The following is a 23612-nucleotide window of genomic DNA, read 5'->3' on the forward strand; positions in this document are numbered from 1 at the left end:
GAACTTTAATCTTACAACAAACTTCTTTGCTTAATCCCTGTCTTCCTCCAAGTTAACTTGACAAGCATACTTTAACTGGTTTTCCACAAGTATTTTTAACGTTAAATTGCCATTTGTCAGATTGCTTGGTTCTGAATTTAACCATGTATTTACAGAACCAATCTAGAGTCAGCTTTTCTTTGCTGGTATATGACAAAGTAACTTCAGAATTGTATGCCTTTAATATCTTTATGTAAACTTAACTCTTGGCCTTTTGTCAAGATGTCACAGTAGTTTTTTCCCCTTCGTCAAAAAGAGTCAAAAATGGTAGTTTGGGCTGTTGAAATTATTGGACTTTATGAAATTATTCCGTCTCACTTTGGTATTTGTAGATAGTCCTAGTTAGACTCTTCTACCTACTGTGTTTCCCCGAAAGTAAGACCAGGTCTAACATTAATTTTTGCTCCAAAAGACGCAGTAGGGCTTATGTTCAGGGGACATCATCCTGAAAAATCATGCTAGGGCTTATTTTCCGGTTAGGTCTTATTTTCAGGGAAACACGGTGGCTCCATGAGTTAAGGCAATGGAAGGGACGTAGAAAGAAGTTTTGTTTTTACCAGTTAATTTACGATGTGAATTGTTTTTTTAACTAGTACTATGTACAGATTCTTTGTTCAAATATTCAGTTGTAAACTTCTTGCTAAGACCTTTATGAGATTGAGAAAATAAAAAGGACCTTTGTAATAATAATAAATAAATTAGACACGGTCTTACTCTGAACAGGAACCTGTGTGCAAGTACAGCAGGTTGTGGGAGGGGTTCCTTAGGTGCAGACTGTGGTGAGGCAGTGAGAGGGGGCGATAAATGTGTGGGGCGAAATCTCGGAACCCTTCTTGAGAGTTGACCAGAAGAGGCCTTTGCAGGATGGAAGCCCGGTGTATTTAAGTAGTGAAGTGAGACTGAGGTGAGGGGGCAGGGCAGGTAACAGGTAATCAGAAATTGAATGAAGCCTTTTGAATTCGAGTATGTAACTGTATGACCTCAACGATGAGTGTCCACTTTGGTGTCCCCAGAGGTGCCACTGCAGACGCACTCCGTCGTCTCTCTTCTTTGTTTGCAGTTACTGACTGGTGACTTTTTGAGGAAACATTGGCCAGAATAGCTTGGCCTGGGTGTTGTCACATGTGACCATTTCTTCTGTTATTTCTTTTCAAGGAGATCTCTTCGCTTCCACTTTCCTCATTAAGAACGGGGCCCTAGTCAGTGCTGCTACATTGGGTGCCCAGGAGACACCGTTGCACCTGGTGGCGTCGTACAGTTCAAAGAAACACTCAGCAGATGTGATGTCTGCGATGGCACAGATTGCAGAGGCCCTCCTGCAGGCTGGTGCCAACCCCAACATGCAGGACAGCAAGGGCAGGTCAGTTGGGGAGCAAACAGACTGCTCTTCGCGCCCTTCCCAGAATGTTATTTTACGGTGGCACGTAACTGGCAGACAGGGCCCTCATGTTCTTTTAGTTTGGCGTTATACAATCTGATTTTTATTGAAGTCACAAACGTTGATTTGCTACACAAATGAGAGGCACAGCTAAGGCCAGAGGCATTTGGGGAAACCATCTCCATCGTGAGTAACTGTGGTCCTTGGATTTTTAAGCAATTTCTGTCATCTTCGGAGTGGTCATCTAGTCCAACTCCTCCAAGGCAACCTTCTTCCAGCATCTTTGTTAGAGCTGCTTGGATAAAGCAACTAATTATTTCTAATAGTTGGGACATTCTCTGTATTAAACCCACTTCTACCTTCTTGTAAATACTCCCACGTTAGACATTTCTGTCGGCACAGCGTGCAGTCGTCTGCCGCAGCACAGCCCTTTGTGTATTTGACAGCAGCAGTCATGTTCCTTTTGCCCCTGACCAGAAACGTGTAGTGGAGGTTTCTTTGTGGTTTAGAATCTAAGAAAGGACTGCTTGTGTTTGGGATAGCAGTGTAGGAGGCAGCGGAGGGGAGTGAACCCACCTGAGTCACCAACAATAAGTTGGACTCACTTTTCATCACAGCAGCTCAGTATTTTATACTTTCGAAAACCCTCTCAAAAAAACAAAAGAGTTCTGATAAATTGTCAGAAGAGGAAAATAGATTTATGTGATGGATAAAATACTTAATAAGATGGAGCTCCATGAACTCTCAATATCATATGGTAATAACTTTATTACTCAAAATAACTACATCCTTTTATTTTTGTCTGTTGCTCTCCCACCCCCTCATCAGTAAACTCCAGGAGTCTGTACCTCTGAGGTAGATGCCAGCCCTCAGGGTCCCTGTTCTCTGCAGTGGCAGTCTCTCAGGATACTGGAGGGCTAAAGAAAAGCAGTGAAGAGCAGTTAAATGGATCATTTGAATCAATTCCTACCTGTTGCCACTCTGACTGTGTTTGACTGTAACAGAGAATTATGGGAAGAAAAATAGTTCTTTTCAGAAGTGTGGAGGACTGTAGGGGAAAATATGCATACCTATGGTAGAAACTGCTGGTTTAAAAAACATGAGTGTATATACACAATCAGTCGGGGTCCGTATTTAATGGGAAATATTTTACATCTCTTCCTTTTATTGACTCTTGTCCTGCTGGCCACTGAATAAATGGTAACATATAAGCAACCGCATTTTTATTCTTTGATACTTGGTGATGGTTTTGGAAAACTGTTTGCCAGGGTGGAAAAACACTGATGTAGCAATGTGGAATTCCTTGGGGCTGGTGGTTCTGCGTAGGATTGCAGTCGCCTCCTGCTGTGAGTAATGGGGCCTGTCCTCACTGACACCTCTTCTTGTTTATCCTGCAGGACTCCTCTGCACTTGTCCATCATGGCCAGGAATGAATACGTGTTCAATCAGTTGCTGCAGTGTAAACAGTACGTAGGGAGACATGGAGAAATGAAAAGGCAGTTGTGAGGGTGGGATTGTGAGTGAAAAATAATTCTTTTAAATGTCTTTTAGTGTTACACATTTTACGAGTAAAACTAGAATTTTAAAATGATCATTGAGAAAGCATAAAGAGATAATGAAGCCATTGGCAGTGCAGTGTCTGAAGAAGGTAATTTGCTGTTCACATTGCTCCTTGTTTCAGATTAGACTTAGAACTGAAAGACCATGAGAACAGCACAGCTCTGTGGCTCGCAGTGCAATACATCACTGTGTCATCCGACCAGTCTGTAAACCCTTTTGAAGACATGCCTGTGGTAAATGGGACTTCGTTTGACGAAAACAGCTTTGCAGCCAGACTCATTCAGCGTGGCAGCAACACCAATGCACCTGACACGGTAACAGGTAAAACATGGATCCATAAGGGCCGAGGCTCAGTCTGGAGGCTCCACTGAAATAGTGTGTCAGTGTTTTACCAACAATTTAGCAACTGGATGACATGTTCTCAACTTTAACTATGGTAAAAGTCCAAGTTATTTTTTTTTTCTTTAACTTGTGCTTCAAAAAATTTAGCCAAACTCTGAGTTACATCCTTTTAAGCTGAAACAGTGTCATTTATTTAATGCAGTGAGTTTCAGACTTTTTAGATTCAGAACCCCTTTTATCCTCTTAAAAATTATATCCCAAAAGAGCTTTTTATTTTGGTGGATTCTAGCTCTGATATTTACCATGTTAAAACTTAAAACTGAGACATTTTGGAAAGATGTATTAATAATTATAATAGCACATTATATGTTAACATATGAAATTTTTTATGAAGAATAACTTTCACAATAAAATTTTATTGGAAGAGTGACTGGTTTCTTATATCTGCATCTATAGTCAAGCTTTTGAGATACGTTGTTTTGGTTCCAGTATCTGAAGAAAATATACCCTCACCCAATTATGTATCTGGAAAAGGAAGGCGTATTTTAAGAGCCTTTTCAGATAATTGTGGATATAGTTTTTTGATACTACAGCAGGCAAAATTCTTCAAGTAATAGTTTCCTTAAGGTTAGTTGCAATGTGGAATCTGAAACTAACCAATGAACTTTTTATACTTCGTTATATGAAAATCCATGGTCCGTTTGTGCTTTGAATGGATCTTTTCTCCATGCCTGATTTTGTGACATCAATCCCTTAGTCATTTGGAAGATACTGAATCACTGAGTTACGTAGATCTTTCATATGTTCATTTTATTGTAGAATCATGTTTATTAGTATCACTTCTGATTTCATCAGAAAAGTCTTGCAGTATTGAGAAACTATCAAACTTACAGTTGCAGATAAAAGTTTTCCAAATTCTAATTTTCACTTGCAAGATCAAATTTTATCATTTGGTACAAATTGCTTTTCTTAAAGGGGCAGGCTCACTTTGTTCATTTTCAAGAAAATGTCTGCCAAGTACTCAAGTTTGAATACCAGTTTGTTCATCAGTCTTTCTTTCAAGTAATGCTGATGTTTCATACAAGAAGCTGCTATTTCAACGCGCAGTTTAAACAGTGATACAAGTGCTTTTCCTTGAGACAACTATGGCACTTTGCCACACAGCAAATGTGGCTGTATGCGTACTTCTTATTTTGTCACACAGAATTTTAAAAACGTGCATTCAATGTTGAGATTTAATAAAGCTAGTGATTCTTTCTGCCTTATCAAGGACCCCTTAGTGAAACTGGCTTTTTTTGACTGAGTGCATGGTGGTGAAGATTACAGGGCCCCTGCCTTGTATTCAGGCTCCCCAGTTTGATCCACCGTTGCTTTTGCACCATCAGTGCAAATATCAATGCAGTGAGGAAAAGCAAATAACATCAACTATTGGTATGAAAACAGTTTGACCTCATGGGCCCTCTGAAAGACTCTCAGGTACCCCCAGGAATCCATACACCACACTGAGAACCACTGTTTTAATGTGAATATTTCTTTGATCTGACTAAATAAAACATGGGGGTGTTTGAAGGAGAGGGATTCCATGTAATTCAGTATTGAGTACTAGCAATGTATAAAGCATGGGTACGTGCCACTGACCAGGGGAATTGGCCACAGAAAGATGGATATTAAACAGCTCTTTCCTTGGAAGAAGTTAATAATTAAATAAAGATCAAATGAAATCATCCCTCTGGGTGACATAAAAGCTAAGGGCAGTGGTAAAAAGCTACAGGACAGGCAGTACAGGAAGAGCTGTGTTTTATACGTATGACCCTCCGGAAGTGAGATTGTCACTAAATTGCTTTTAATTTACAGCTGTATGTTGGTTATTGCCATAATTTTAACAATTTCTAATTTAATCACATTATGTAAGAGTGTGATATGTAAGAGATTGGTTCTTTGACATTTAGGATTGAATATTAGACTCTTACACAGCCAGTTTTTGACATGTACGTGAAAAGAATGTACATTCTTTCATTGTAGGATGCAGCATTCTCTGTTTACGTCCATTCAGTCCAGCTTGTTCATTATGCTGTTTAAATCTTACTCATTAATTTATTAACTTTTGGACTGCTTAATCTGTCGGTTTCTTGGAAGCATCTTAAAAATTTTCCCTGTGACTATGAATTTATCCATTTTTATTACTAGTTCTGTCAGTTTTACTTTGTATACTTTGAGTTTTTTATTCAAGTTCAGGATTATTATTTTTCCTTGTTCCATTTTTTATTATACTCTAATTACCTTAGAGCACTGTTTTCCAACATTTCAATGATGTTTTAGCAGTCGCAATTTCTTTGTTCTATAGGGAGGTACAGGAATCCCCCGCTTTTCAAGTTTGCCTTACGCCACTTCACTTTCACAAAAGACCTACATTAGTACCTTTTTTGCTGCTGAAAGAAATCCGAAGAGGATTTTCACTTTTACGAAAAAAGGCAAAAAGCAAAATTAGCATTCAGCTTCTGTATTGCAGTGAGGCAGCCTGTACCCTGGCAGAAGAGTGGCACTGCTTTTATTCTGTGTTAGTGTTTTAGGTTTTATGTGTTATTTGGGATGACTTGGTAGGTTATTTTGGGGGTCTGGGAATGTTTACAATGTTTTCCATATAGATTAACGGTATTGGTTTTTCACTGTAGGCCATTTGAGCTTACAAAAGATTTCATGGGGGGTGGCTGGTTAGCTCAGTTGGTTAGAGCCTGGTGCTGGTAACACCAAGGTGGCCAGTTCAATCCCCGCAGGGGCCACTGTGAGCTGTGCCCTCCTTAAAAAAAAAGGGGGGGGTAAGGGTTTCATAGGAAATCCGTGCTTTCAGATAGCGGGAAAACCTGTATGTGATGTGTGTTGTGTGTATACCGCAATGGTGACAGAAGTGAAAATGGGACTTTTATTGGGAGTCTCTAAATTAGAATGACTCTCAACTAGGGGTGGAATCACTTTCTTTGAGAGAAAAGGAAAAAATGGTATGAAAACAAAGCAATGCTTTGTCCCATTTTTTAACCTTGTTTTCAGTCCTGGTATTTAATTTAATTTGAGTTTTCAAATAGTATAGATCTAGAACATGAGATTTTGTGTTTATCCACAAAGGAAATGTATTTTAATAGAAAGAGAAACATTGCTCTGGGCTAAACCATTTCAAGAGGAAAAGAAGAAAAAAGAATTTTTCTTTTATTTAGAAAAGAGTGATAATGCTAAACAAAACATTTCTAAGCCAAGAGCCAACATATTTAAGGTCCTGGGAATAAAACTGAAGTATTTAAGGAACATTTTCTGGTAGAACTTCAGCTCACAATGTCTTCAAAATAAAATGGTCATCTAGCTCAGAGTTTCTCAGACATGGGTGACACCCCGCTCCCACCCCCATCCCTCGGGACATGTGGCATCATCTGTAGACAGTTTTGATTGTCACAGCAAGGTCGGGAGTGCTACTGGCATCTCGTGGGCAGAAGCCAGGGATACTGCTAAATATGGTGCAGTGTACAGGGCAGAGCCCTCCCAACAAAGAATTGCCTGGCCCCAAAAGTCCGTAGCACTGCTGCTGAGAAACTGTCCTAATCCAGCCCCAGGAAGGAGATATAACTTACCTCTGATCCTGGGCAGTGGCTAGTGCAAACCCAGGGAAGAAGGAATGTTTCCTGCCTTCCAGACCAAGTCTTGGCTCCGCCCAGGCTCATCCTGCCTGTGTGGACTTAGATGGTACTTACTTCTGGTGTGGACGTCTTAGCTGTGAAAGGTGGTGGGGAAGGACAGGGTGTGGTACAGTGTGGAACCGGACCTCATTTTTACGCAAATGGCTGAATGAATATGCCCACTTTCTCCTAGGAAATTGCTTACTACAGCGGGCAGCTGAAGCAGGAAATGAGGCAGCAGCTCTTTTCCTGGCAACCAATGGTGCCCACGTCAACCACAGAAACAAGTGGGTAAGTACGACAGGGCAGCCAGGGGAAGCAGTTGTGATCTATGGAAGAAATGGCAGTGACAGGTTTATAGGAAAGAATGGAATAGATTCTTTATTCAATTTTTATCTAAGTAATACATGCGCACGGTTAAAAAACCAGAGTGATATAGTTGCTTTTATCCTCAAATATTGGTTGGTTGATTCATTCAGCAACCATTTCCTAAGCATTTGTGGTACATCAGGTCCTAAACTACACTTACATACACAGTGTGTGTATGTCATTCTATGAATATTCTGTCACAGGAGAGAATGAAAGCAGTATTAATGGTTTCTTTAGGGGAGGATAGTTGGGGGGTGGGGGCAAGAATATACAGAGGAAACTCCTTTTCACTGTATATTCTTGTAGCTTTTGAATATTGAATCAAGTACCTGTAATGCCAATTATGAATTTTCTAATATTAAAAAGTGGGGGAAGGTGGTCTTGATCAAAGTTCGAGATGCAGGTGCTAGAGCAGGTGCAGGAAGCAGCATAGGAGCCCGGGGGGGTTAAGGAGAGTTGAGGGTCACTCTGTCTCGGGCTGTGCTTGGGAGACGCTTCCATTTCCTACGTGTTTATTTTTGTGACACTCAGAGGCCCTCTGCTGTTGTTTGGTAATAGTCACATGTTATTTTTAAAATCAGCAAAATAATTTTAAATACAAAGTGAAGGGTGGTTAAGGTCATTGGAAATGCAGAAGATGGGGAGTCAGGGAGTTTGGAGAGTGCTTGGGAGGACATTGAAGAAACTGAGAATGATGGCCCAGGGGAAAGGGAAGGAGAGGAGACCAGAAGGGATGGGCAGAAGTCGTGGAGGTCAGCTGGTGACAGGATGAGCCGAGGGCTGCGACTGGCACTGGGGATGGACCTGAGTTTCAGTGCTTAGGCTGTCATTATCCCTTTGTGCAGGGCACTCCCAGCCTGAAAGTGCCTCTGATCTGGTCCATTTGTTTCTGTTCAGGGAGAAACCCCATTGCACACAGCCTGTCGGCGCGGCCTGGCTAACCTCACTGCAGAGCTCCTGCAGCAAGGTGCCAACCCAAACCTGCAGACGGAGGAAGCTCTGCCTCTGCCAAAGGAGGCTGCGTCCCTGAGCAGCTCAGTGGGCAGCGTCTACCTGCAGACGCCGCTGCACATGGCAATTGCCTATAATCATCCAGATGTGGTCTCTGTCATCCTCGAGCAAAAAGGTGGGTAGTTGGGAATTTCTGCCTGTCACTTTGAGCTTCGAGCATTGGTTTTGAGTAGTTAATTACAGAGTTGGTGTTTCTGGCATTGGTGACTTTTCTTCCCCTATAATCCTTTCAGGTCAAAGTAGATAAGCATATAGTCTGGCCCCCGGCTCCTGTGTACATTTTCCACCTGGGTTAGGGTGTTAGAAGCTCTGACTACTTCTTTCTTATTTGGGGCTGTTTTCCAGGCCATTTCAGTGTAGGTCAAGCAAAGCTTTGCTGTGGTGTGAGCACTGTCTTTGAGAACCCTGTTTGCAACAGTTCCTCCGCAGGCCTCTCATCTGCCTCTGAGCCTCCCTGGCAGGTGAACCGTGACAGAGGGGCCATGGGAAGCCCCGGCAGTGGGGAGGCCTGCTTCCCTCAGACAGCCAGCTTCAGATTCTCTCTCCTGTCCTAAAACCTGCTTTACTCGTGCCTGCATCCCAGTTACGTCAGCACGTTTTAGCAGTGTGCTGTGGAAGGGAAGGAAGCGGGGTTTTGGGTAGAATGTGCCTTTTTTGGGTCCTCACAGGCATGTGAGGTGGTAGGTATTATGTTTTAGGAAAACGTCGCCAGGGCATTGTTTTGACCCTCTTTTCCCTAATCAGGTAGTTCCTGTGTGTTTCCATAGTAGAGTCTGGTTTCCTTTTGTGAAGAGACAATGTTAAGATTAAAAAAATTCATGTTCTTACTCACCAAGATCACCCCAATAAACGTAATGAAAATTATTTTTTAAAAATAAAGAAATTCATTTTCCCTGTAAGCTTTGCTCCAGAATATCAGATTTCTGGACTTCCAATCTGTACAATGAGATTTATCACTTCTCTTTGTGAAGAAATGATCGTATTTTACCCAGTCAGTTTGAAACTAGGCTCTTATTCTTGTAAATAGTTTAAATGTGACCCATGGGATGGTAAAATCAAGTGTTCTTTCCCTTTTAAAAAATTTAGCTAACGCTCTTCATGCCACCAACAACTTGCAAATTATTCCGGACTTCAGCCTCAAGGATTCCCGAGACCAGACTGTGCTGGGCCTGGCCTTATGGACAGGTAAGGGGGTGCCACGGCCATTGGCATCTGCAGACAGACATCTGTCAGAAGGGAGGGGGCTGTGGAGGGTGTGGAGCTAATTACTTGGTTGAAAGACAACCTTTCTGTTGGGGTTAAGCCTGTAATACCCAGTGGGAACTGCTGGCTTTGACATTGAGAGGGTGCATGTGTTGGTTGTGGTAAGAAGGTGAAGGAGTGGGGAAAGCTGGGCGTGCGCTCATCGGCTTGTTTCCCAGGCATGCACACGATCGCAGCTCAGCTGCTGGGGTCCGGCGCTTGCATCAACGACACCATGTCGGATGGGCAGACGCTGCTGCACATGGCCATGCAGCGGCAAGACAGTAAGAGTGCGCTCTTCCTGCTGGAGCACCAGGCGGACATAAACATCAGGTAGGCTGGGCACTCAGTCGCTTCAGAGGCACTGTCTTGCTTGTAGGACATGTTCTGTGTTCCTTGGTAAACAAAGGAAGGGAAACAGTGACTCTGAAAAAGTACAAGCGCAGGATTGTAACTGAATTATATTCATACAAAGAGCATTGCAACAAATGAGGATCAAAATGGCCTGGGGGGAAAAACACACACTTAAACGTTTATTGCTTTTGTATTTTCAAAGGAATTTATCTTTATCTTCAATGTCAGGTGACCCTGAATGACTGAGTGGGTGAAAGAAGTGTTTTGTCAAAGGGGCAGTTGGGGTGGCCTTTTATTTAGCTGCTGTTAAAACCAGCCGTATGCCTGTAAGATTTCAGCACCTGGGATGTTGGTCAATTTCCTTCTCCGTGACACAGGAGGCCATAACTGTATTTTTTTAAAAGGCAGAAGGGACAGATGCTATCGACAGGTTAAATTTCTCAGAAAAAATATTAATGAATGTGAGTGAAGTGTGTTTAAGGGATACAGCGGATTATGGTCTCTGGGATACCCAGGACACCCTTTATCATTTGGCTCCAGTTACAAGTGTTGGTTTTGGTGTGCACGTCCTAACAGGACTCAGGATGGGGAGACAGCCCTTCAGCTGGCCATCAGAAATCAGCTTCCGCTTGTAGTGGATGCCATCTGCACCCGAGGAGCTGACATGTCTGTGCCCGATGAGAAGGGGAACCCCCCACTGTGGCTGGCATTGGCAAATAATCTGGAGGACATCGCATCCACTCTGGTGAGATGAGCTCAACTTTAGCCTCTGTTTACACACGGGGATATTTTGTGTCAGAGATGAATTTGGGGCCTACGTAGCAATCACAGGAAGCAAGTGATCTGCCAAGTAACAAACTGAGTGAAGGACGAGCAGTAGAAAGTCACGTTGGGGCAGCTGGTTAGCTCAGTTGGTTAGAGCGCGGTGCTCTTAACAACAAGGCTGCCGGTTCGATCCCCACATGGGCCACTGAGCTGCGCCCTCCGCCACTAGGTTGAAACAACTACTTGACTTGGAGCTGATGGGTCCTGGAAAAACACACTTAAAAAAAAAAGAAATCATGTTAAAAACACTTGCAGTTCAACATAGTCTTAGCCAGCATTTTTTTAGGCTGTCTTTATCAAGAAAACTACCAACAAGTGGGAGAGCTGAGGCTTTTCCCCAGGAAGTCTTCTTCTGTGGTGGGTTTATTTGATGTGGGCTGCCCTCCCTCTCACCACAGTGATAAATCCCCAAATCTCAGCTTTGTCTCCCTTGTTCAGAAGACAGGGCCCCAAATGAGAACGGCCCGAGATGAGACATTAAGTCATTGTGCACCTGGGGTTTTACCCAGTTGTCACTGAGATTCCTTGTTAATTACAGGTATGTGTTATGGAGGACTTACGAGTGTGTGTATATGTGTATGCACCTGTTTGAGCTTTCTGTTCCTTCTAGAAAACAACTCTAGAGGACACTCATTACACCTGTCTGTCTTATATTTCCCAGATACATCCCACAGGACCTAGTGCAAGTACTTGCACAGAGCAGATTTTAATCAGTGTTTGTAAAACTAATGAATGTTACAGATTAATAATTATCAGTTAATTATCAACTGTGTTTGCCTGAAAAATGGATCTAATGATGTGCACAGAGCTCAGCGATAGTAATACAAATTCTCCCATCTGCTCGGCAGTATCTGTGAGTGCTCTGTGTTTTTCCGCAGGTCAGACATGGTTGTGATGCCACGTGCTGGGGTCCAGGGCCGAGCGGGTGTCTTCAAACACTCCTGCACAGAGCCATTGATGAGAACAATGAGTCCATCGCCTGCTTTCTTATTCGCAGGTCTGAGAAGCCTAAGTATCTCTTCAAATCTTCTTATTCAGCTCAGTGCAAACTGGCTGCAGTTAGTTACCGTCTTGTTGTTGGCTTGACTTTCCTAATTAAGGCTATTAGAGGGTCACTGCTCTGTTAAATCGAGTCAGCCAAGGGCCTTAACTCACTTAGGAGGAGAGGCACTCACTTGTGTGTGCCCAGATCAAGGAATCTAAAAGCTAAGCCAGCTTCCTGCTTTGGAAGCCGTATAGGCTCCCTTAGTCAAATCAGACCAGTTCACACAGTAAAGCCAGGAGGCGGGGGTGAAAGAGGCCATGTGGCCTCTGCAGGACCCCACCAACACGCGTGAGCCATAACTGGCTGGGTGGGAGATAAGGTTGCTCAGAAAACTTTTAGAGCAGTGGTTCTCCCAACTTGAAATGCTTGTAGATCTCCTGGGGAGCTTTAAAGAGTTCTGATACCCAGACCAACTGCAGAAGAATCTATGGGAGTGGAACCCAGACAGCAGTATTTGAGGCCAAGGACCGAGGACAGCAGTCCCTGGCAGCGGCCTCTTGTTGTTGGATTGGATGAAACCGTACATTGATCTGCATGCCCGTAGGCTAGGAAGGCACGGCAAGCAAAGCCTTCCTTTCATTTCCCTCTTCTCTTCAGTGGCAGTGATGTGAATAGTCCCAGACAACCTGGTGCTAACGGAGAAGGAGAGGAAGAAGCCAGAGATGGACAGACGCCCTTGCACTTGGCAGCCTGCTGGGGGCTGGAAGAGACGGTACAGTGTCTTCTGGAGTTTGGTGCCAATGTAAATGCACAGGTATGGAGAAGTTCTCTTTTCTAGGGAGATAGATGGTAACCCCAGAATTAGAGAAATTTCCTCTTATGGCAAAGGGAGGTCCTGGTCCTCTGCTTTCCCATGAATGAGGCTAAGGTACAGACAGATGCAGTGACTTTCTCTGGGTCATATAGCCTGCCTGGAAAGGTTAATGACTCCGTGTTAAGACTTTTCTTCTTTGTCCTTCCTACAGTGTGAGGAATCTTTGTTGAATCAACTTTTCTTTGCCTCCCATCCCTGTTATAGATTTCCATAGAGCGTTAGTTCTCAAGCTGAGTACAGATTGTTCCCAACTTACAATAGCTCGACTTAACCATTTTTCGACTTCATGATGATGTGAAAGCAACATGGGTAATCAATTACATGAGATATTCAACGCTTTATTATAAAATAGGCTTAGTGTTAGATGATTTTGCCCAGTTGTAAGCTAATGTAAGTGTTCTGAGCACATTTAAGGTAGGCCAGGCTAAGCTATGACTTCGTTAGGTTGAGTGTATTAAATGCATTTTCGACTTAAAATATTTTCAAATTACCATGAATGTATTGGGTTGTAGCCCCCTGGTAAGTTGAGGGGCATCTGTACAGTGTTAAGGAAAATATTCCAGTGGCTCAACTGAGCGTCCCTGAGTTACGTTCCTTGACACTTTTCAATGTTCTAGCCTGTGAAGATTTGTGTCCGCTGCCCCGTAGCCAGGTAAGGCGTGGTGTAAGTTAGAGAGGAGGTTGTTCTGAGGATCTTCTGAACCAAATGTGTTTGTGCCGCTGGGTCACTGGAGCCTGGGGTGATGGGGAGTGGCTTTTGGCCGTCTCTGTCTGGCCTCTTTAAAAGCTGATTTCAAACACAGGGTGGCAGTACTGATTCTCAGAACCAAATTGGATTTAAAAGTTATCCCCTTCATATTTTTCCTGAGTTTTATCTTTCGTTGGGACATTGCAATCTGTGCCTTGTCCCCCTAGGATGCAGAAGGGAGAACGCCTGTCCACGTGGCCATCAGCAACCAACACAGCGTCATCATTCAGTTGTTGATTTCTCACCCTGACATCCACTTGAATGTACGAGACAGGCAAGGTCTGACCCCTTTTGCCTGCGCCATGACTCACAAGAACAACAAGGCAGCCGAGGCCATCCTAAAACGAGAGTCTGGGGCTGCTGAGCAAGTAAGTGGCCAACGCCCAACACTCTCCACAGAACCTGTTACATGGAGAGTAAACATATGTCTCCAGTTAAACAGGTTTCTTCTATATAAAGACATACGTTTTGAAAGTATACTCTTGCTTGAAATTTGGCCATTCAGATGTCCTGTCAGTGCTGGATGAGATTTCCTTGCTCTGCCCTGTGTGTCAGCCACCTGATGGATTGAAGTTGAGGAGCTTTTGGTGTGATGTTGGGACAACTTTCTAAGTGTTTTGAAGCTCAGTTGTTATTGCTCAGCTCAGCAGGCTCAGTTGTCCTGTTCTTTCTGGATGGTGAACTGTCAACCTGCAACAACAGATTGTGGGAAATGGCGGTAGCAACTGACCTGAGGCAGGAGCTGGGATGAGTTTGTTCAATCAGTCCTACACACACCTGGATCTCCATCCAGCACTTAGAATACTGCCAACATTTCTGAATAGCCTTTTACGAAGGTAAAATGGAAACTTGAGACCTGAACAAAATGAAACCTAACATGGTTGAAGACTATTGCTTCGTATTCCAGACTTCCGTACATCGTTTCTTTAGCATGCGTGTAAATGTGACTGAATCGTATAGGTATTAACCTCAGCCCTGCTCAGGTCGTGTAAAATGTTTGTGAATGGACATAGCCATCTCACATTTCCTCTCCGTTGAGTATGAAACTCGTACTGTGCATTAAAGTCCTTTGCAGATACATTGCCTGTGCCACCAGCATGTGCTGTGGGTGTGTGTGTGTGTGTGTGTGTGTGTGTGTGTGTGGCATGTTGGCGTCTCTCACTTCTCACTGAGCACTCATACTGATATGATAGCTCTTGTAACTATGATATCCTCTGGTTTGATGTCCATGAGCATTTGTGTGCTTGACATCAATGAATCAGTCTGCGCTGTACTGTTGGCTTCCCTCCCACCCCCCAATGCATCCTGTTATCCTGTAGCTCGATAACAGAGAAGACGTTCTGAAAATTTCTGAAGATTTGTTTGACTGCCCAGGGTCAGGCTGGCATTGCGGCTGCGGTGTCAGAATGCTGGGTGCTTGCTGTAGCCAGAGCAGGACTCCCACGGCTAGGCTCTACCAGTGCCTTTCCCAGGCATCCCAGTACCTGGTGCCTTCCTCTCCCTGTCTCTTTCTTGGCTTTCCACGTTGTGTAGCTCCTGCTGCAGAAGGGTGCCAGAGCAGTTTGAATCTGTGCAGTGGCTCCCTTTCCCTGACCACATGGATGTAACCATACACGCGTGGGCATGTGCACAAATATCTGTAGGATGGGCCTGTTTGGGGTGGGGGAGCATGTAGTGTTGTTCTTTGGAGGGAGCTGCCTGGAGCGGAGGGCACGACTACCCCGTGGCCTCTCCAGGTGAGTGAGGCTTGCAGGTGCTCAGGAGGCACTCTTGCCCGAGGAAGCGCACTGATACTGTGGTTCCCACTTGTTGCCTTAGGTGGATAACAAGGGCCGGAATTTCCTTCACGTGGCAGTTCAGAACTCTGATATTGAAAGTGTGCTGTTCCTCATCAGTGTCCAGGCGAACGTGAATTCCAGAGTCCAGGACGCTTCCAAGCTGACCCCTTTGCACCTTGCTGTCCAGGCCGGCTCAGAGATTATCGTACGCAATTTGGTAAGTGTCGCCGAAACATTATTGCGTGTAACATGTGGACAAAGCGTGGGGTAGAGTGTGTGCAAAACCTCTCATCATACCTGGTGTGCCAGGTGTTATAAACGGCCGGCGTGAATTTGGGAGCTAAGCTAAAATGTGGGAGAAAACAGGTGTGTCAGTGGGTGGCACATTCTAAGTGCCCAGCGGCTGCCTCGGCAGCCAGGTGCTGGAGTGAGGCCTGGAGGGAAAGCAGGATTAGGTGGGAGAGGCGGGGTGGGAGCACCTAGGGAAGGGAGACCCGCTTCTGGTCTGCCCTCTCTGTGTCCGGCACCCAGCTGCTGCGTTCCAGTGAGCGCGCTCTCTTCTCTTCACTCTCTTGCTTCCTTTTTTTTTTTTTTCATTGAGGTATAATTAACCTAGAACATTAGTTTCAGGTATACAACATTTTGATTCAGTATTTGTATATACTGCAAAATGACCACCACAATAAGTCTAATTAACATCTGTCACCATAGTTACAAAAATTTTTTTTTTCTTGTGATGAGGACTTTTAAGATTTACTCTCTTCGCCCCTTTCCGATACACAGTAGTATTATTAACTGTAACCATCATGCTGTACATTACATCCTTGTGACTTACTGATTTTATAATTGAAAATTTGTACCTTTGATACCCTTCACCCATTTTGCGCACCCCACCACCCTGTCCTTTGGCACCCATCCATCTAGTCTCTGTATCTGTGAGCTTGGAGTTTTTTTATTTGTTTTTAAATGCCACATATAAGTGAGATCATAGTCGTACAGTATTTATCTTTCTCTGGCTGACTTATTTCACGTAGCATGATGTCCTCAAGGTTCATCCATGTTGTCACAAATGGCAAGATTTCATTCTTTTTTAATGGCTAAATAGTATTCCATTGGGTGTGTATATGTGCAGTGAACATGGGGTGCATATATCTTTTTGAATTAGTGTTTTCATTTTCTTTGGATAAATACCCATAAGTGGAATTGCTGGATCATATGATAGTTCTAGTTTTAATTTTTTGAGGTATCTTCATACTGTTTTTCCATAGTGGCTGCACCAATTTACATTCCCACCAACAGTGTACAAGGGTTCCCTTTTCTTCACATCCTCACCAGTGCTAGTTATTTTTTGTCTTTTTGATACTAGCCATTCTAACAGGTATGAGATGGTGTCTTATTATGGTTTTGATTTGAGTTTCCCTGATGATTAATGATACTGAGCTTCTTTTCATGTACCTGCTGGCCATCTAGGTCTTCTTTGTAAAAATGTTTGTTCAGATCCTCTATTTTTTAATCAGATTTTTTTTTTTTGCTATTTAGTCGTAGGAGTTCTTCATATATTTTGAATCTTAACCCCTTATCAGACATACGATTTGCAAATATTTTCTCCCATTCAGTAGGTTGACTTTTCATTTTATTGATGATTTCCTTTGCTGTGCAGAAGCTTTTTCTATAGTCCTACTTGTTTATTTTTACTTTTGTTGCCTTTGTTTCTGGAATCAGATCCAAAAAATCATCACCCAGACTGATGTCAAGGAACTTACTGCCTTTTAATTCACAAAACCACCCAGAGGGATATAGGAAATATTTTACATTTTACAAAGGAGAAAATTTAAGCTCGGAATTTCCACCCCAAGATTAACAGATAGTAATGTAGCTGGGATTTTAGCCATTTCTGTTTGACTCCAAAGCCTGCCTTTTCTAGTAGAATATAATGCCACCTAGGCAGGAGAAGGGCTGAGCAAAGATGTAGAGATTGGAAAGGGAAGTGGTGTGTTCTAAATAGAAAAGTTTCATTGAAATTTGGGTAGAGAGTAAATGTGGTTGGAGAGCGAGGTAAAGACCAGATTGTGGAGTGTCGTATTTCAAACGAGGCACTGTGAGCAGCCTTCATCCTTTCAGTATGGAGAAACCGTGGTAAGTGTTTGAGCTGAGAGCATGGTCCAGAGCCCTGTGTCGCCTGGCTGGCCCCTAAAAGCTGGTATTTGCTGGTGTTTCCCATCAGCCGCGGGTGCATGCTGCAGGACTGACCCCTGGGGCACTTGGCCAGCATTTGGTGCCCTGCCATTTTTGTTTTTGAAAAATACTTTCTAGAAAAACCTTTATGACTCAATATGTGGGTTCGAGCTGAGAGAACATTTACCTTGGTGGTGGGGTGCAGGGACGTGGGGACAGGCCCACGAATGAGGTGGCCACGGGGAGGCAGTGGCAGTGAGGGATGAACCGGAGAGTGATTGAGGAGGTGGGTGAGAAGGACTCCAGGCGTAGACGGGATGTGGAGGAAACAGCTGAGGCGGCAGAGGTGAGCTCAAAGTGGAGTCAGGCCCAGGGTCCTCAGTCTGCCTGGGCACGTTTGAGGATCGTGGTCCTTTCATCAAGGCCCCGCCTCTGCCTTCCTAAGGCCTAAGCTCACAGCTGTAGGGTCCCTAGAAACAGCCAATCTTCCCATCAGTGGTCATCCAGTCCTGTGAATGGGTACAGATCAATGTCAGAACCTGCTCACATTGAAACAGTCCCTTTACCCAAACCTCTCCTCCTTCCCTCCAATTAACCAACCTTGGGGCTAGCGCTGATCCCTAGCCCAGCCCTTATGACCATGAAGACCCCTCTCTGCTATGTCCTATCTGGACCGATGAGTGACTTGCCTGGGCACCCAGAGGCCTGGGGAGGCTGGGACTTGGCAGGCAGCGTCAGAAGCAGAGCAGCTAACCGGTGCCTCAGATTTCCCAGAGGCAGAGCGCCTCACACCCAGACAGAGGAGCCAGGCAGACTGGGCTCTGACTGCAAACTGTACATTCTTTTCTGTTCACGGCAATTGTCTTTGACACTTTGTCGGCAAGTAGATGATGAATGAACTTTAAATACTAAATGAATAGCTAAGATATTATTGAAAGGTCCTTCCTGCCTTTGGTTCGGTATTTTTGGTGTTCTTTTCTTTCTTTTAAAAAAATCGTATAAAACTAGTGTATGTTTATTGCGAAAAACTTAAAGCATACAAATCTATAAAACAGAAAGTATCTCCCTTTCACCTCCAACTCTCCTCTGAGTCTGGTATATGTGGTTTTAAACACCTTCAAAGTTTGTGTGTGACTGTGCATACGTTTCTCTGTATCTGTCTCGCTTTCCAAATACAATCATATTATCATACTGTCTTCTAACTTGCCTTTTTTTTTTTAACTTACTATATCATAGACATCCTTCCATGTTCAGTCATAAATGTTTATCATCTTAGTGGCTACCTCCTCTTTTGTTTGTATATATTATAATTTTCCTAATTAAATCCTTCTTGGAATCAGGTTTTACTATTACAGGTAGTGGGCATCCTTATATAGTGCAGTGAATATCACTTTAGTCGTGTGTAGTTTTATGTACTAAAGTCCTCGAAGTAAAATTTCTATGTCCTAAGGGGTAGCTTTTTAAGTCAAATTGTTGATTAGCCGTTGGAACAGGTTTTGCTGGCTCAGGCCTCACCAGGAGTGTTTGTGAGGCCCTGTGCTCCGAGCTTCGCCAGCACGGCAGGCTCCTGGCTGTCAGAGGACAGGCAGGCTTGGCCCCCGTAAGTGGGACCTTGGTTGGCTGTGGTAGAGAGGCTGCTAATGTCATCAACTTCAACAGCTTCTTGCAGGAGCCAAAGTGAATGAATTAACCAAGCACCGCCAGACAGCCCTCCATCTCGCTGCCCAGCAGGACCTACCCACCATCTGCTCAGTCCTTTTGGAGAATGGAGTGGACTTTGCTGCTGTGGATGAGAATGGAAATAATGGTAATTCAGAGTCATTCCCAGTGCTGGATGCCTTAGGAAATCTCGCCATTCTCGGGGTGGCGGTGTACTATATCCTTGGTTCTGCTCCCCCTCCGGGAGGTTGGCTTTCAGGAGAAGAGCAGTGACAGGAAATGTTCTAAACTGGGCATCCAGCCTGCCACTGACCAGGCCTGGGCAGCCCCCCAGTCTGAATGGTAACCCTAGAAGCCTAAAGTGGCTTCTTGTGCAACAATTAATTTCCATCTTCGGATAACTATGGAAGCAGAAAGCAAAGACTTAGGAGGTTGTATTTGTGACTCATTCTCAGGGGGTAGTGAAGACATGAAAGGATGGTGTATGAGTGGACAGTGGCTGCTCTGGCCGATTCCCTTTTAGAGGGAGGCTTGTGGGGGTGAGGAGGAGTCGAGGTTTTCTGCATGTGCTTCTGGGCTTGCGCAGTAAGAGGGTTTCCTCTGCAGCTCTTCATCTCGCCGTCATGCACGGTCGGCTCAACAACATCCGGGTCCTCCTGACAGAGTGCACTGTGGACGCCGAGGCCTTTAATCTAAGGTGAGCGTGTGTGGTCCAGAGCAAAGGCCCGGGCCCCATGTCCCCTGGCCTGCCCCTCAGAGCTGGCAGTCCCTGGTACGTTAGTGGAACTGGCCACTAGGCCATCAACCAGCCTTTGATACCCTGGAATTTTTTTTTCAGATAACTTTTTCTGACTTATTGTGTGTCCTTTGATTTATCCAGCATCACCGAGTTCAGAAAATTCCATGTCTTTTATGCTTGATGGCTGTGGCGGATATATACCTAACTTTTCCACCTTGTTTTATCAGAGGCCAGTCGCCACTGCACATTTTGGGACAATATGGCAAAGAGAATGCAGCAGCCATCTTTGATCTCTTCTTAGAGTGCATGCCTGAGTATCCTCTAGATAAACCAGATGCGGAAGGAAACACAGGTATGTAATAAGCTGTTTGTATGGCCTGTCTCACTGGGTTTCTTGCTTCCGGGAACGCCAAGAGCCCAAGCACACAACCTCGTTGTTTAAGGGCATTCAGCTGGGCTCTGTGAACATCTGTCACGGATCCCTGCCATGGCATTCGGCAGGGTCTGATTTTAGGCAGAAGCGCACATGAAGTGTGTCTAGTTCTCCAAAGCCATGTCCATGTCCAGCTAGTTCTGTCCACCTATTTTAATTGCCCTCATTTACCTCTGATCCAGTCAACTAGCGCCCTAACTAACCCAGCTCCCAAATCCCAGGAGAGAAAAAATATATAACCACCTCACAGATGGAGGAAATGTGCTGGAGTGTGTGTTGACATGCTCTGAAAATGTGGCAAGTTTTATACAGATACAGGCTGACGTCTTACTGAGGGGGTTAATAGTCCTCTCATGATGTTGCTCTGGCTACTAACAATCACCGTGTTGATTTCTGTAGCTTTCACAGTTTTTTGGACATACTTTTACATTCATTTTGTTGTTGAATACTCACAACAACCCTATAAGGTCAGCAGTGCATATAGTGTGTCCCCGAATTTCAAGTACAGAAGCAAAGATGAAACCCAAATCCGTCTCTCCCCTGCCCAGGGCTCTCTGAGCATTTCGCTGCTGCTGCATTCCCATTCCTTTGCCCTCATGCTGCATAGAGCCTCCGTGGCCTTTGGCAGAAATGCAGTCACCAGGGGGTATCCTGAACCTTAGCACGGGACCAAGTATTTTGTCATCAGTTCTTGGCCTTGATACACGAGTGTGTTCTTGAAGCCAGCGGTGATGAGCCTGCGCTTCTGGGGAATCGGCCCTGGGAGTGACCTGCTGGACCCAGCACACACTCCGTGAGCACCGTGTGCCCAGGAGCAGGTCAGGTAAACAGGCAGGCAGGCAGGGGCTCTGCCGCCAGGCTCCCGAGTTACCTAGGAGACCTTGTTCCAAATACCTGGCTCTGTCATAGTCGCAGGTAGTTCTGAGTAACTTTTGCAACTTCTCTCTGTCTGTTTCCTCATTTGAAAGGATAACCCTTAAGTAATTGGATCATTTAGAGAATTAAGTGAAAGCGTTTCAGTAAAGTGTTTGGTAAAGGTAAGCAAAGGGGAATTGCTGTCAGCTGTAACTGTTAGGAAGGAGGCCAGCAGATGTGTGAGTGGGGCCTGGGTCCCCGCCGGGCCTGCACCTGCAGAGAGAGGCTCCGTGGACTGGAAGGATTTGCCAGAACATGTTCCCTACACGGACTTCTTTCTGCCTATTGTGCCCTCATAGGTCTTTACATTTAGTTACATTGTGTGAAAAGAGCTTTGTCCCCCAAGCGTTTCATGCCAGAGGAAGGCGGCTGAGACAGTGGTGTGTTTGCCATCAGTGTCTGATCCTGCCTCAGTTCTACAGCCAAAGCCCTGACTGAATGGGCAAGAGTGTGTCTCTGGAGCTGGGCTGCTCTGGCATCCCCGGGCCCGTGGCCAGGTCCTTCCCTGGAAGACGCTGCACATCTCTGTGGAGGTCTCGTCAGAGCCACACGGCCCCTATGTGTCAGTGGGGACGTGTCCTCCCGGGGGTCTGCCCTGCCATCAGCTTCCTCTGCCAGCCCTTTGGCAGTGCCAGGCTGGGCCCGAGTGGGAGTTAGCCCTGCCCGTGCTTTGTTTTCCAGTGCTGCTCTTGGCATACATGAAAGGCAATGCCAACCTGTGCCGTGCCATCGTCCGGTCTGGGGCCCGCCTTGGCGTGAATAATAACCAAGGAGTCAACATTTTCAACTACCAGGTCGCCACCAAGCAGCTTCTGTTTAGACTGTTAGGTGAGTGGCCTCCTTTCTGCTCTTACAATGCAAGCACAGGTACAGAGTGGATTATGTAGCTGTCTTGGTGATCTTGAAATCTCACAATGACTTACTCTAAGACGTGAGCCAATGGTTTTCCAGGCAGCACGTAGGATGTTTTCTGTGAATGCTATGAGGGGCCTGTGAGCAATGGGGGAGGTCACTGTTAGGGTCTCTTCTTCAGGGGCTCTGCTTTGGGGCCCCTGTCAGTCTCCTACTTCTGAGCCTGCAGAATCTCATAAAGTCCAGGCAGGTCGCCGTTCCCATGGCGCTGGCAGCTTCCCTGCCCACCTGCATCCTTCAGCTCCTCCACATTCTCTGGCTCCTTCAGGGCGGCCTCCTGCCTCAGCCCCCCACTCTTCTTTCTCTGTGTCCCTTCCGTGAAGAGGAGTACGTCACTCTTGGTGATGTCATGTGTGCCGTTCTCCTTGTCCCCGCTGAGGTGGCAGAAAGAATCCGAACGCCTCCTGTGCCTGCGTGTCCTCACCCACAGTGGGAGAGAACGGGGTTATTGGCCCCGTGGTGTGGTCAGAGAAATGCACCAAGTGCCTAGTACCTCGGCGATCTTCATGCAGGTGACTTGTCCGAGGTCACAGAGCTGGTGTGTAGCGGAGCCAGCGCTGAAGCACAGTGTTTCCTGATACCTGGTGCGCTTGCCATGCACTCGGCCAGCCTTTCCAGAGCCCAGAACAGGAGCCTGCCCAGTGCTGGCGTGGAGGAGCTCGGTACTGATAGATCCATGTCCGCACCCCAGCCCCCGTGAGCTCAGTCTGCCTGTGTGTAGAGCACCGAGAACAGTGCCTGGCATGTAGTCAGCGCTCGGTAACTAAACACTGGTGATCTCAGCTGTCATCTATAATGATAACCCCCGACCCAAATGCCCCACAGCTTCTGCAGACTCAAAACTGAACAACTCATCTGCTCTGGTTCTTTGCCTTACGTCTCCTCTGCTGGTCATCCCAACACAGACATAGTCACTCCGTCTAGAAACCTGGAAATGGCCTGCGTCTCCTGCCTCCCCCTCACACCCCACTTCTGTTCACTCACCAGATCGCACAGATTCTGCCTCCTCGGTGTCTCTCATCTTGGTTCCCTCCTCCCTGTCCCCCTTACCATTTGCCCCTACCAGTCTTCCTAGCTGTTGGGCTCTGTTCTTTCCTCACTGTGCCTTACACTCCAGCCACCCATGGCTGCGTGTATGTCCCCCCCAGACACAGTGCTGTTTCACGGCCTTGAACCCTGTTTCCTGCTCCTCAATCTGCCTGGCAAGTGCTGGTTCTCCATTCTCTTCTCTGAAGCTTTCCCTGACCCCGTTGGAATGTATTGCTCCTTCATCCCTTGAGTCACTGCAGTAGGGGCTTTATTTACTGGGCGCTTGCCCTGTTCCTCCTGCAGCGCCGGGTCTTGCCTGGCACAGTCACTGTCTGACAGCAATGGCGTCCGCCTTCTTGTGTTACAGATATGCTGTCCAAGGAGCCTCCGTGGTGTGACGGCTCCAACTGCTACGAGTGCACTGCCAAGTTTGGAGTCACAACTCGCAAACATCACTGGTAAGACCCCCTCAACGTCACGTGCCCAAGGAGTCTGCTGATGTTACTGCTTCTCCCTTTTTCCACGATAAGCCATGAATTTGCCAGGGCCTTGTACTCTCCTGGGCAAAACCTGACCAAATGGA

General features: G+C 45.5%; 1 protein-coding gene across 2 annotated transcripts in view; it reads left to right on the plus strand.

Moving 5' to 3' along the window:
- The window catches only part of ANKFY1 (ankyrin repeat and FYVE domain containing 1), an 84525-nt gene that overhangs the window by 56310 nt on the left and 4603 nt on the right, over positions 1 to 23612 (plus strand). For both annotated transcript variants that reach the window (XM_019743813.2, XM_019743814.2), the window contains 17 exons: positions 1195 to 1399; positions 2815 to 2883; positions 3099 to 3298; positions 7175 to 7272; positions 8248 to 8476; positions 9448 to 9546; positions 9783 to 9936; positions 10534 to 10702; positions 11661 to 11779; positions 12425 to 12581; positions 13557 to 13757; positions 15208 to 15384; positions 19002 to 19149; positions 19608 to 19698; positions 19968 to 20092; positions 21770 to 21916; positions 23397 to 23487. In XM_019743813.2, the coding sequence (XP_019599372.2) occupies positions 1195 to 1399; positions 2815 to 2883; positions 3099 to 3298; positions 7175 to 7272; positions 8248 to 8476; positions 9448 to 9546; positions 9783 to 9936; positions 10534 to 10702; positions 11661 to 11779; positions 12425 to 12581; positions 13557 to 13757; positions 15208 to 15384; positions 19002 to 19149; positions 19608 to 19698; positions 19968 to 20092; positions 21770 to 21916; positions 23397 to 23487 (2479 nt within the window). The remainder of the gene's footprint in view (positions 1 to 1194; positions 1400 to 2814; positions 2884 to 3098; positions 3299 to 7174; positions 7273 to 8247; positions 8477 to 9447; positions 9547 to 9782; positions 9937 to 10533; positions 10703 to 11660; positions 11780 to 12424; positions 12582 to 13556; positions 13758 to 15207; positions 15385 to 19001; positions 19150 to 19607; positions 19699 to 19967; positions 20093 to 21769; positions 21917 to 23396; positions 23488 to 23612) is intronic.

The sequence above is a fragment of the Rhinolophus sinicus genome, linkage group LG15 (assembly GCF_036562045.2).
Source record: "Rhinolophus sinicus isolate RSC01 linkage group LG15, ASM3656204v1, whole genome shotgun sequence".
NCBI lineage: Eukaryota > Metazoa > Chordata > Mammalia > Chiroptera > Rhinolophidae > Rhinolophus > Rhinolophus sinicus.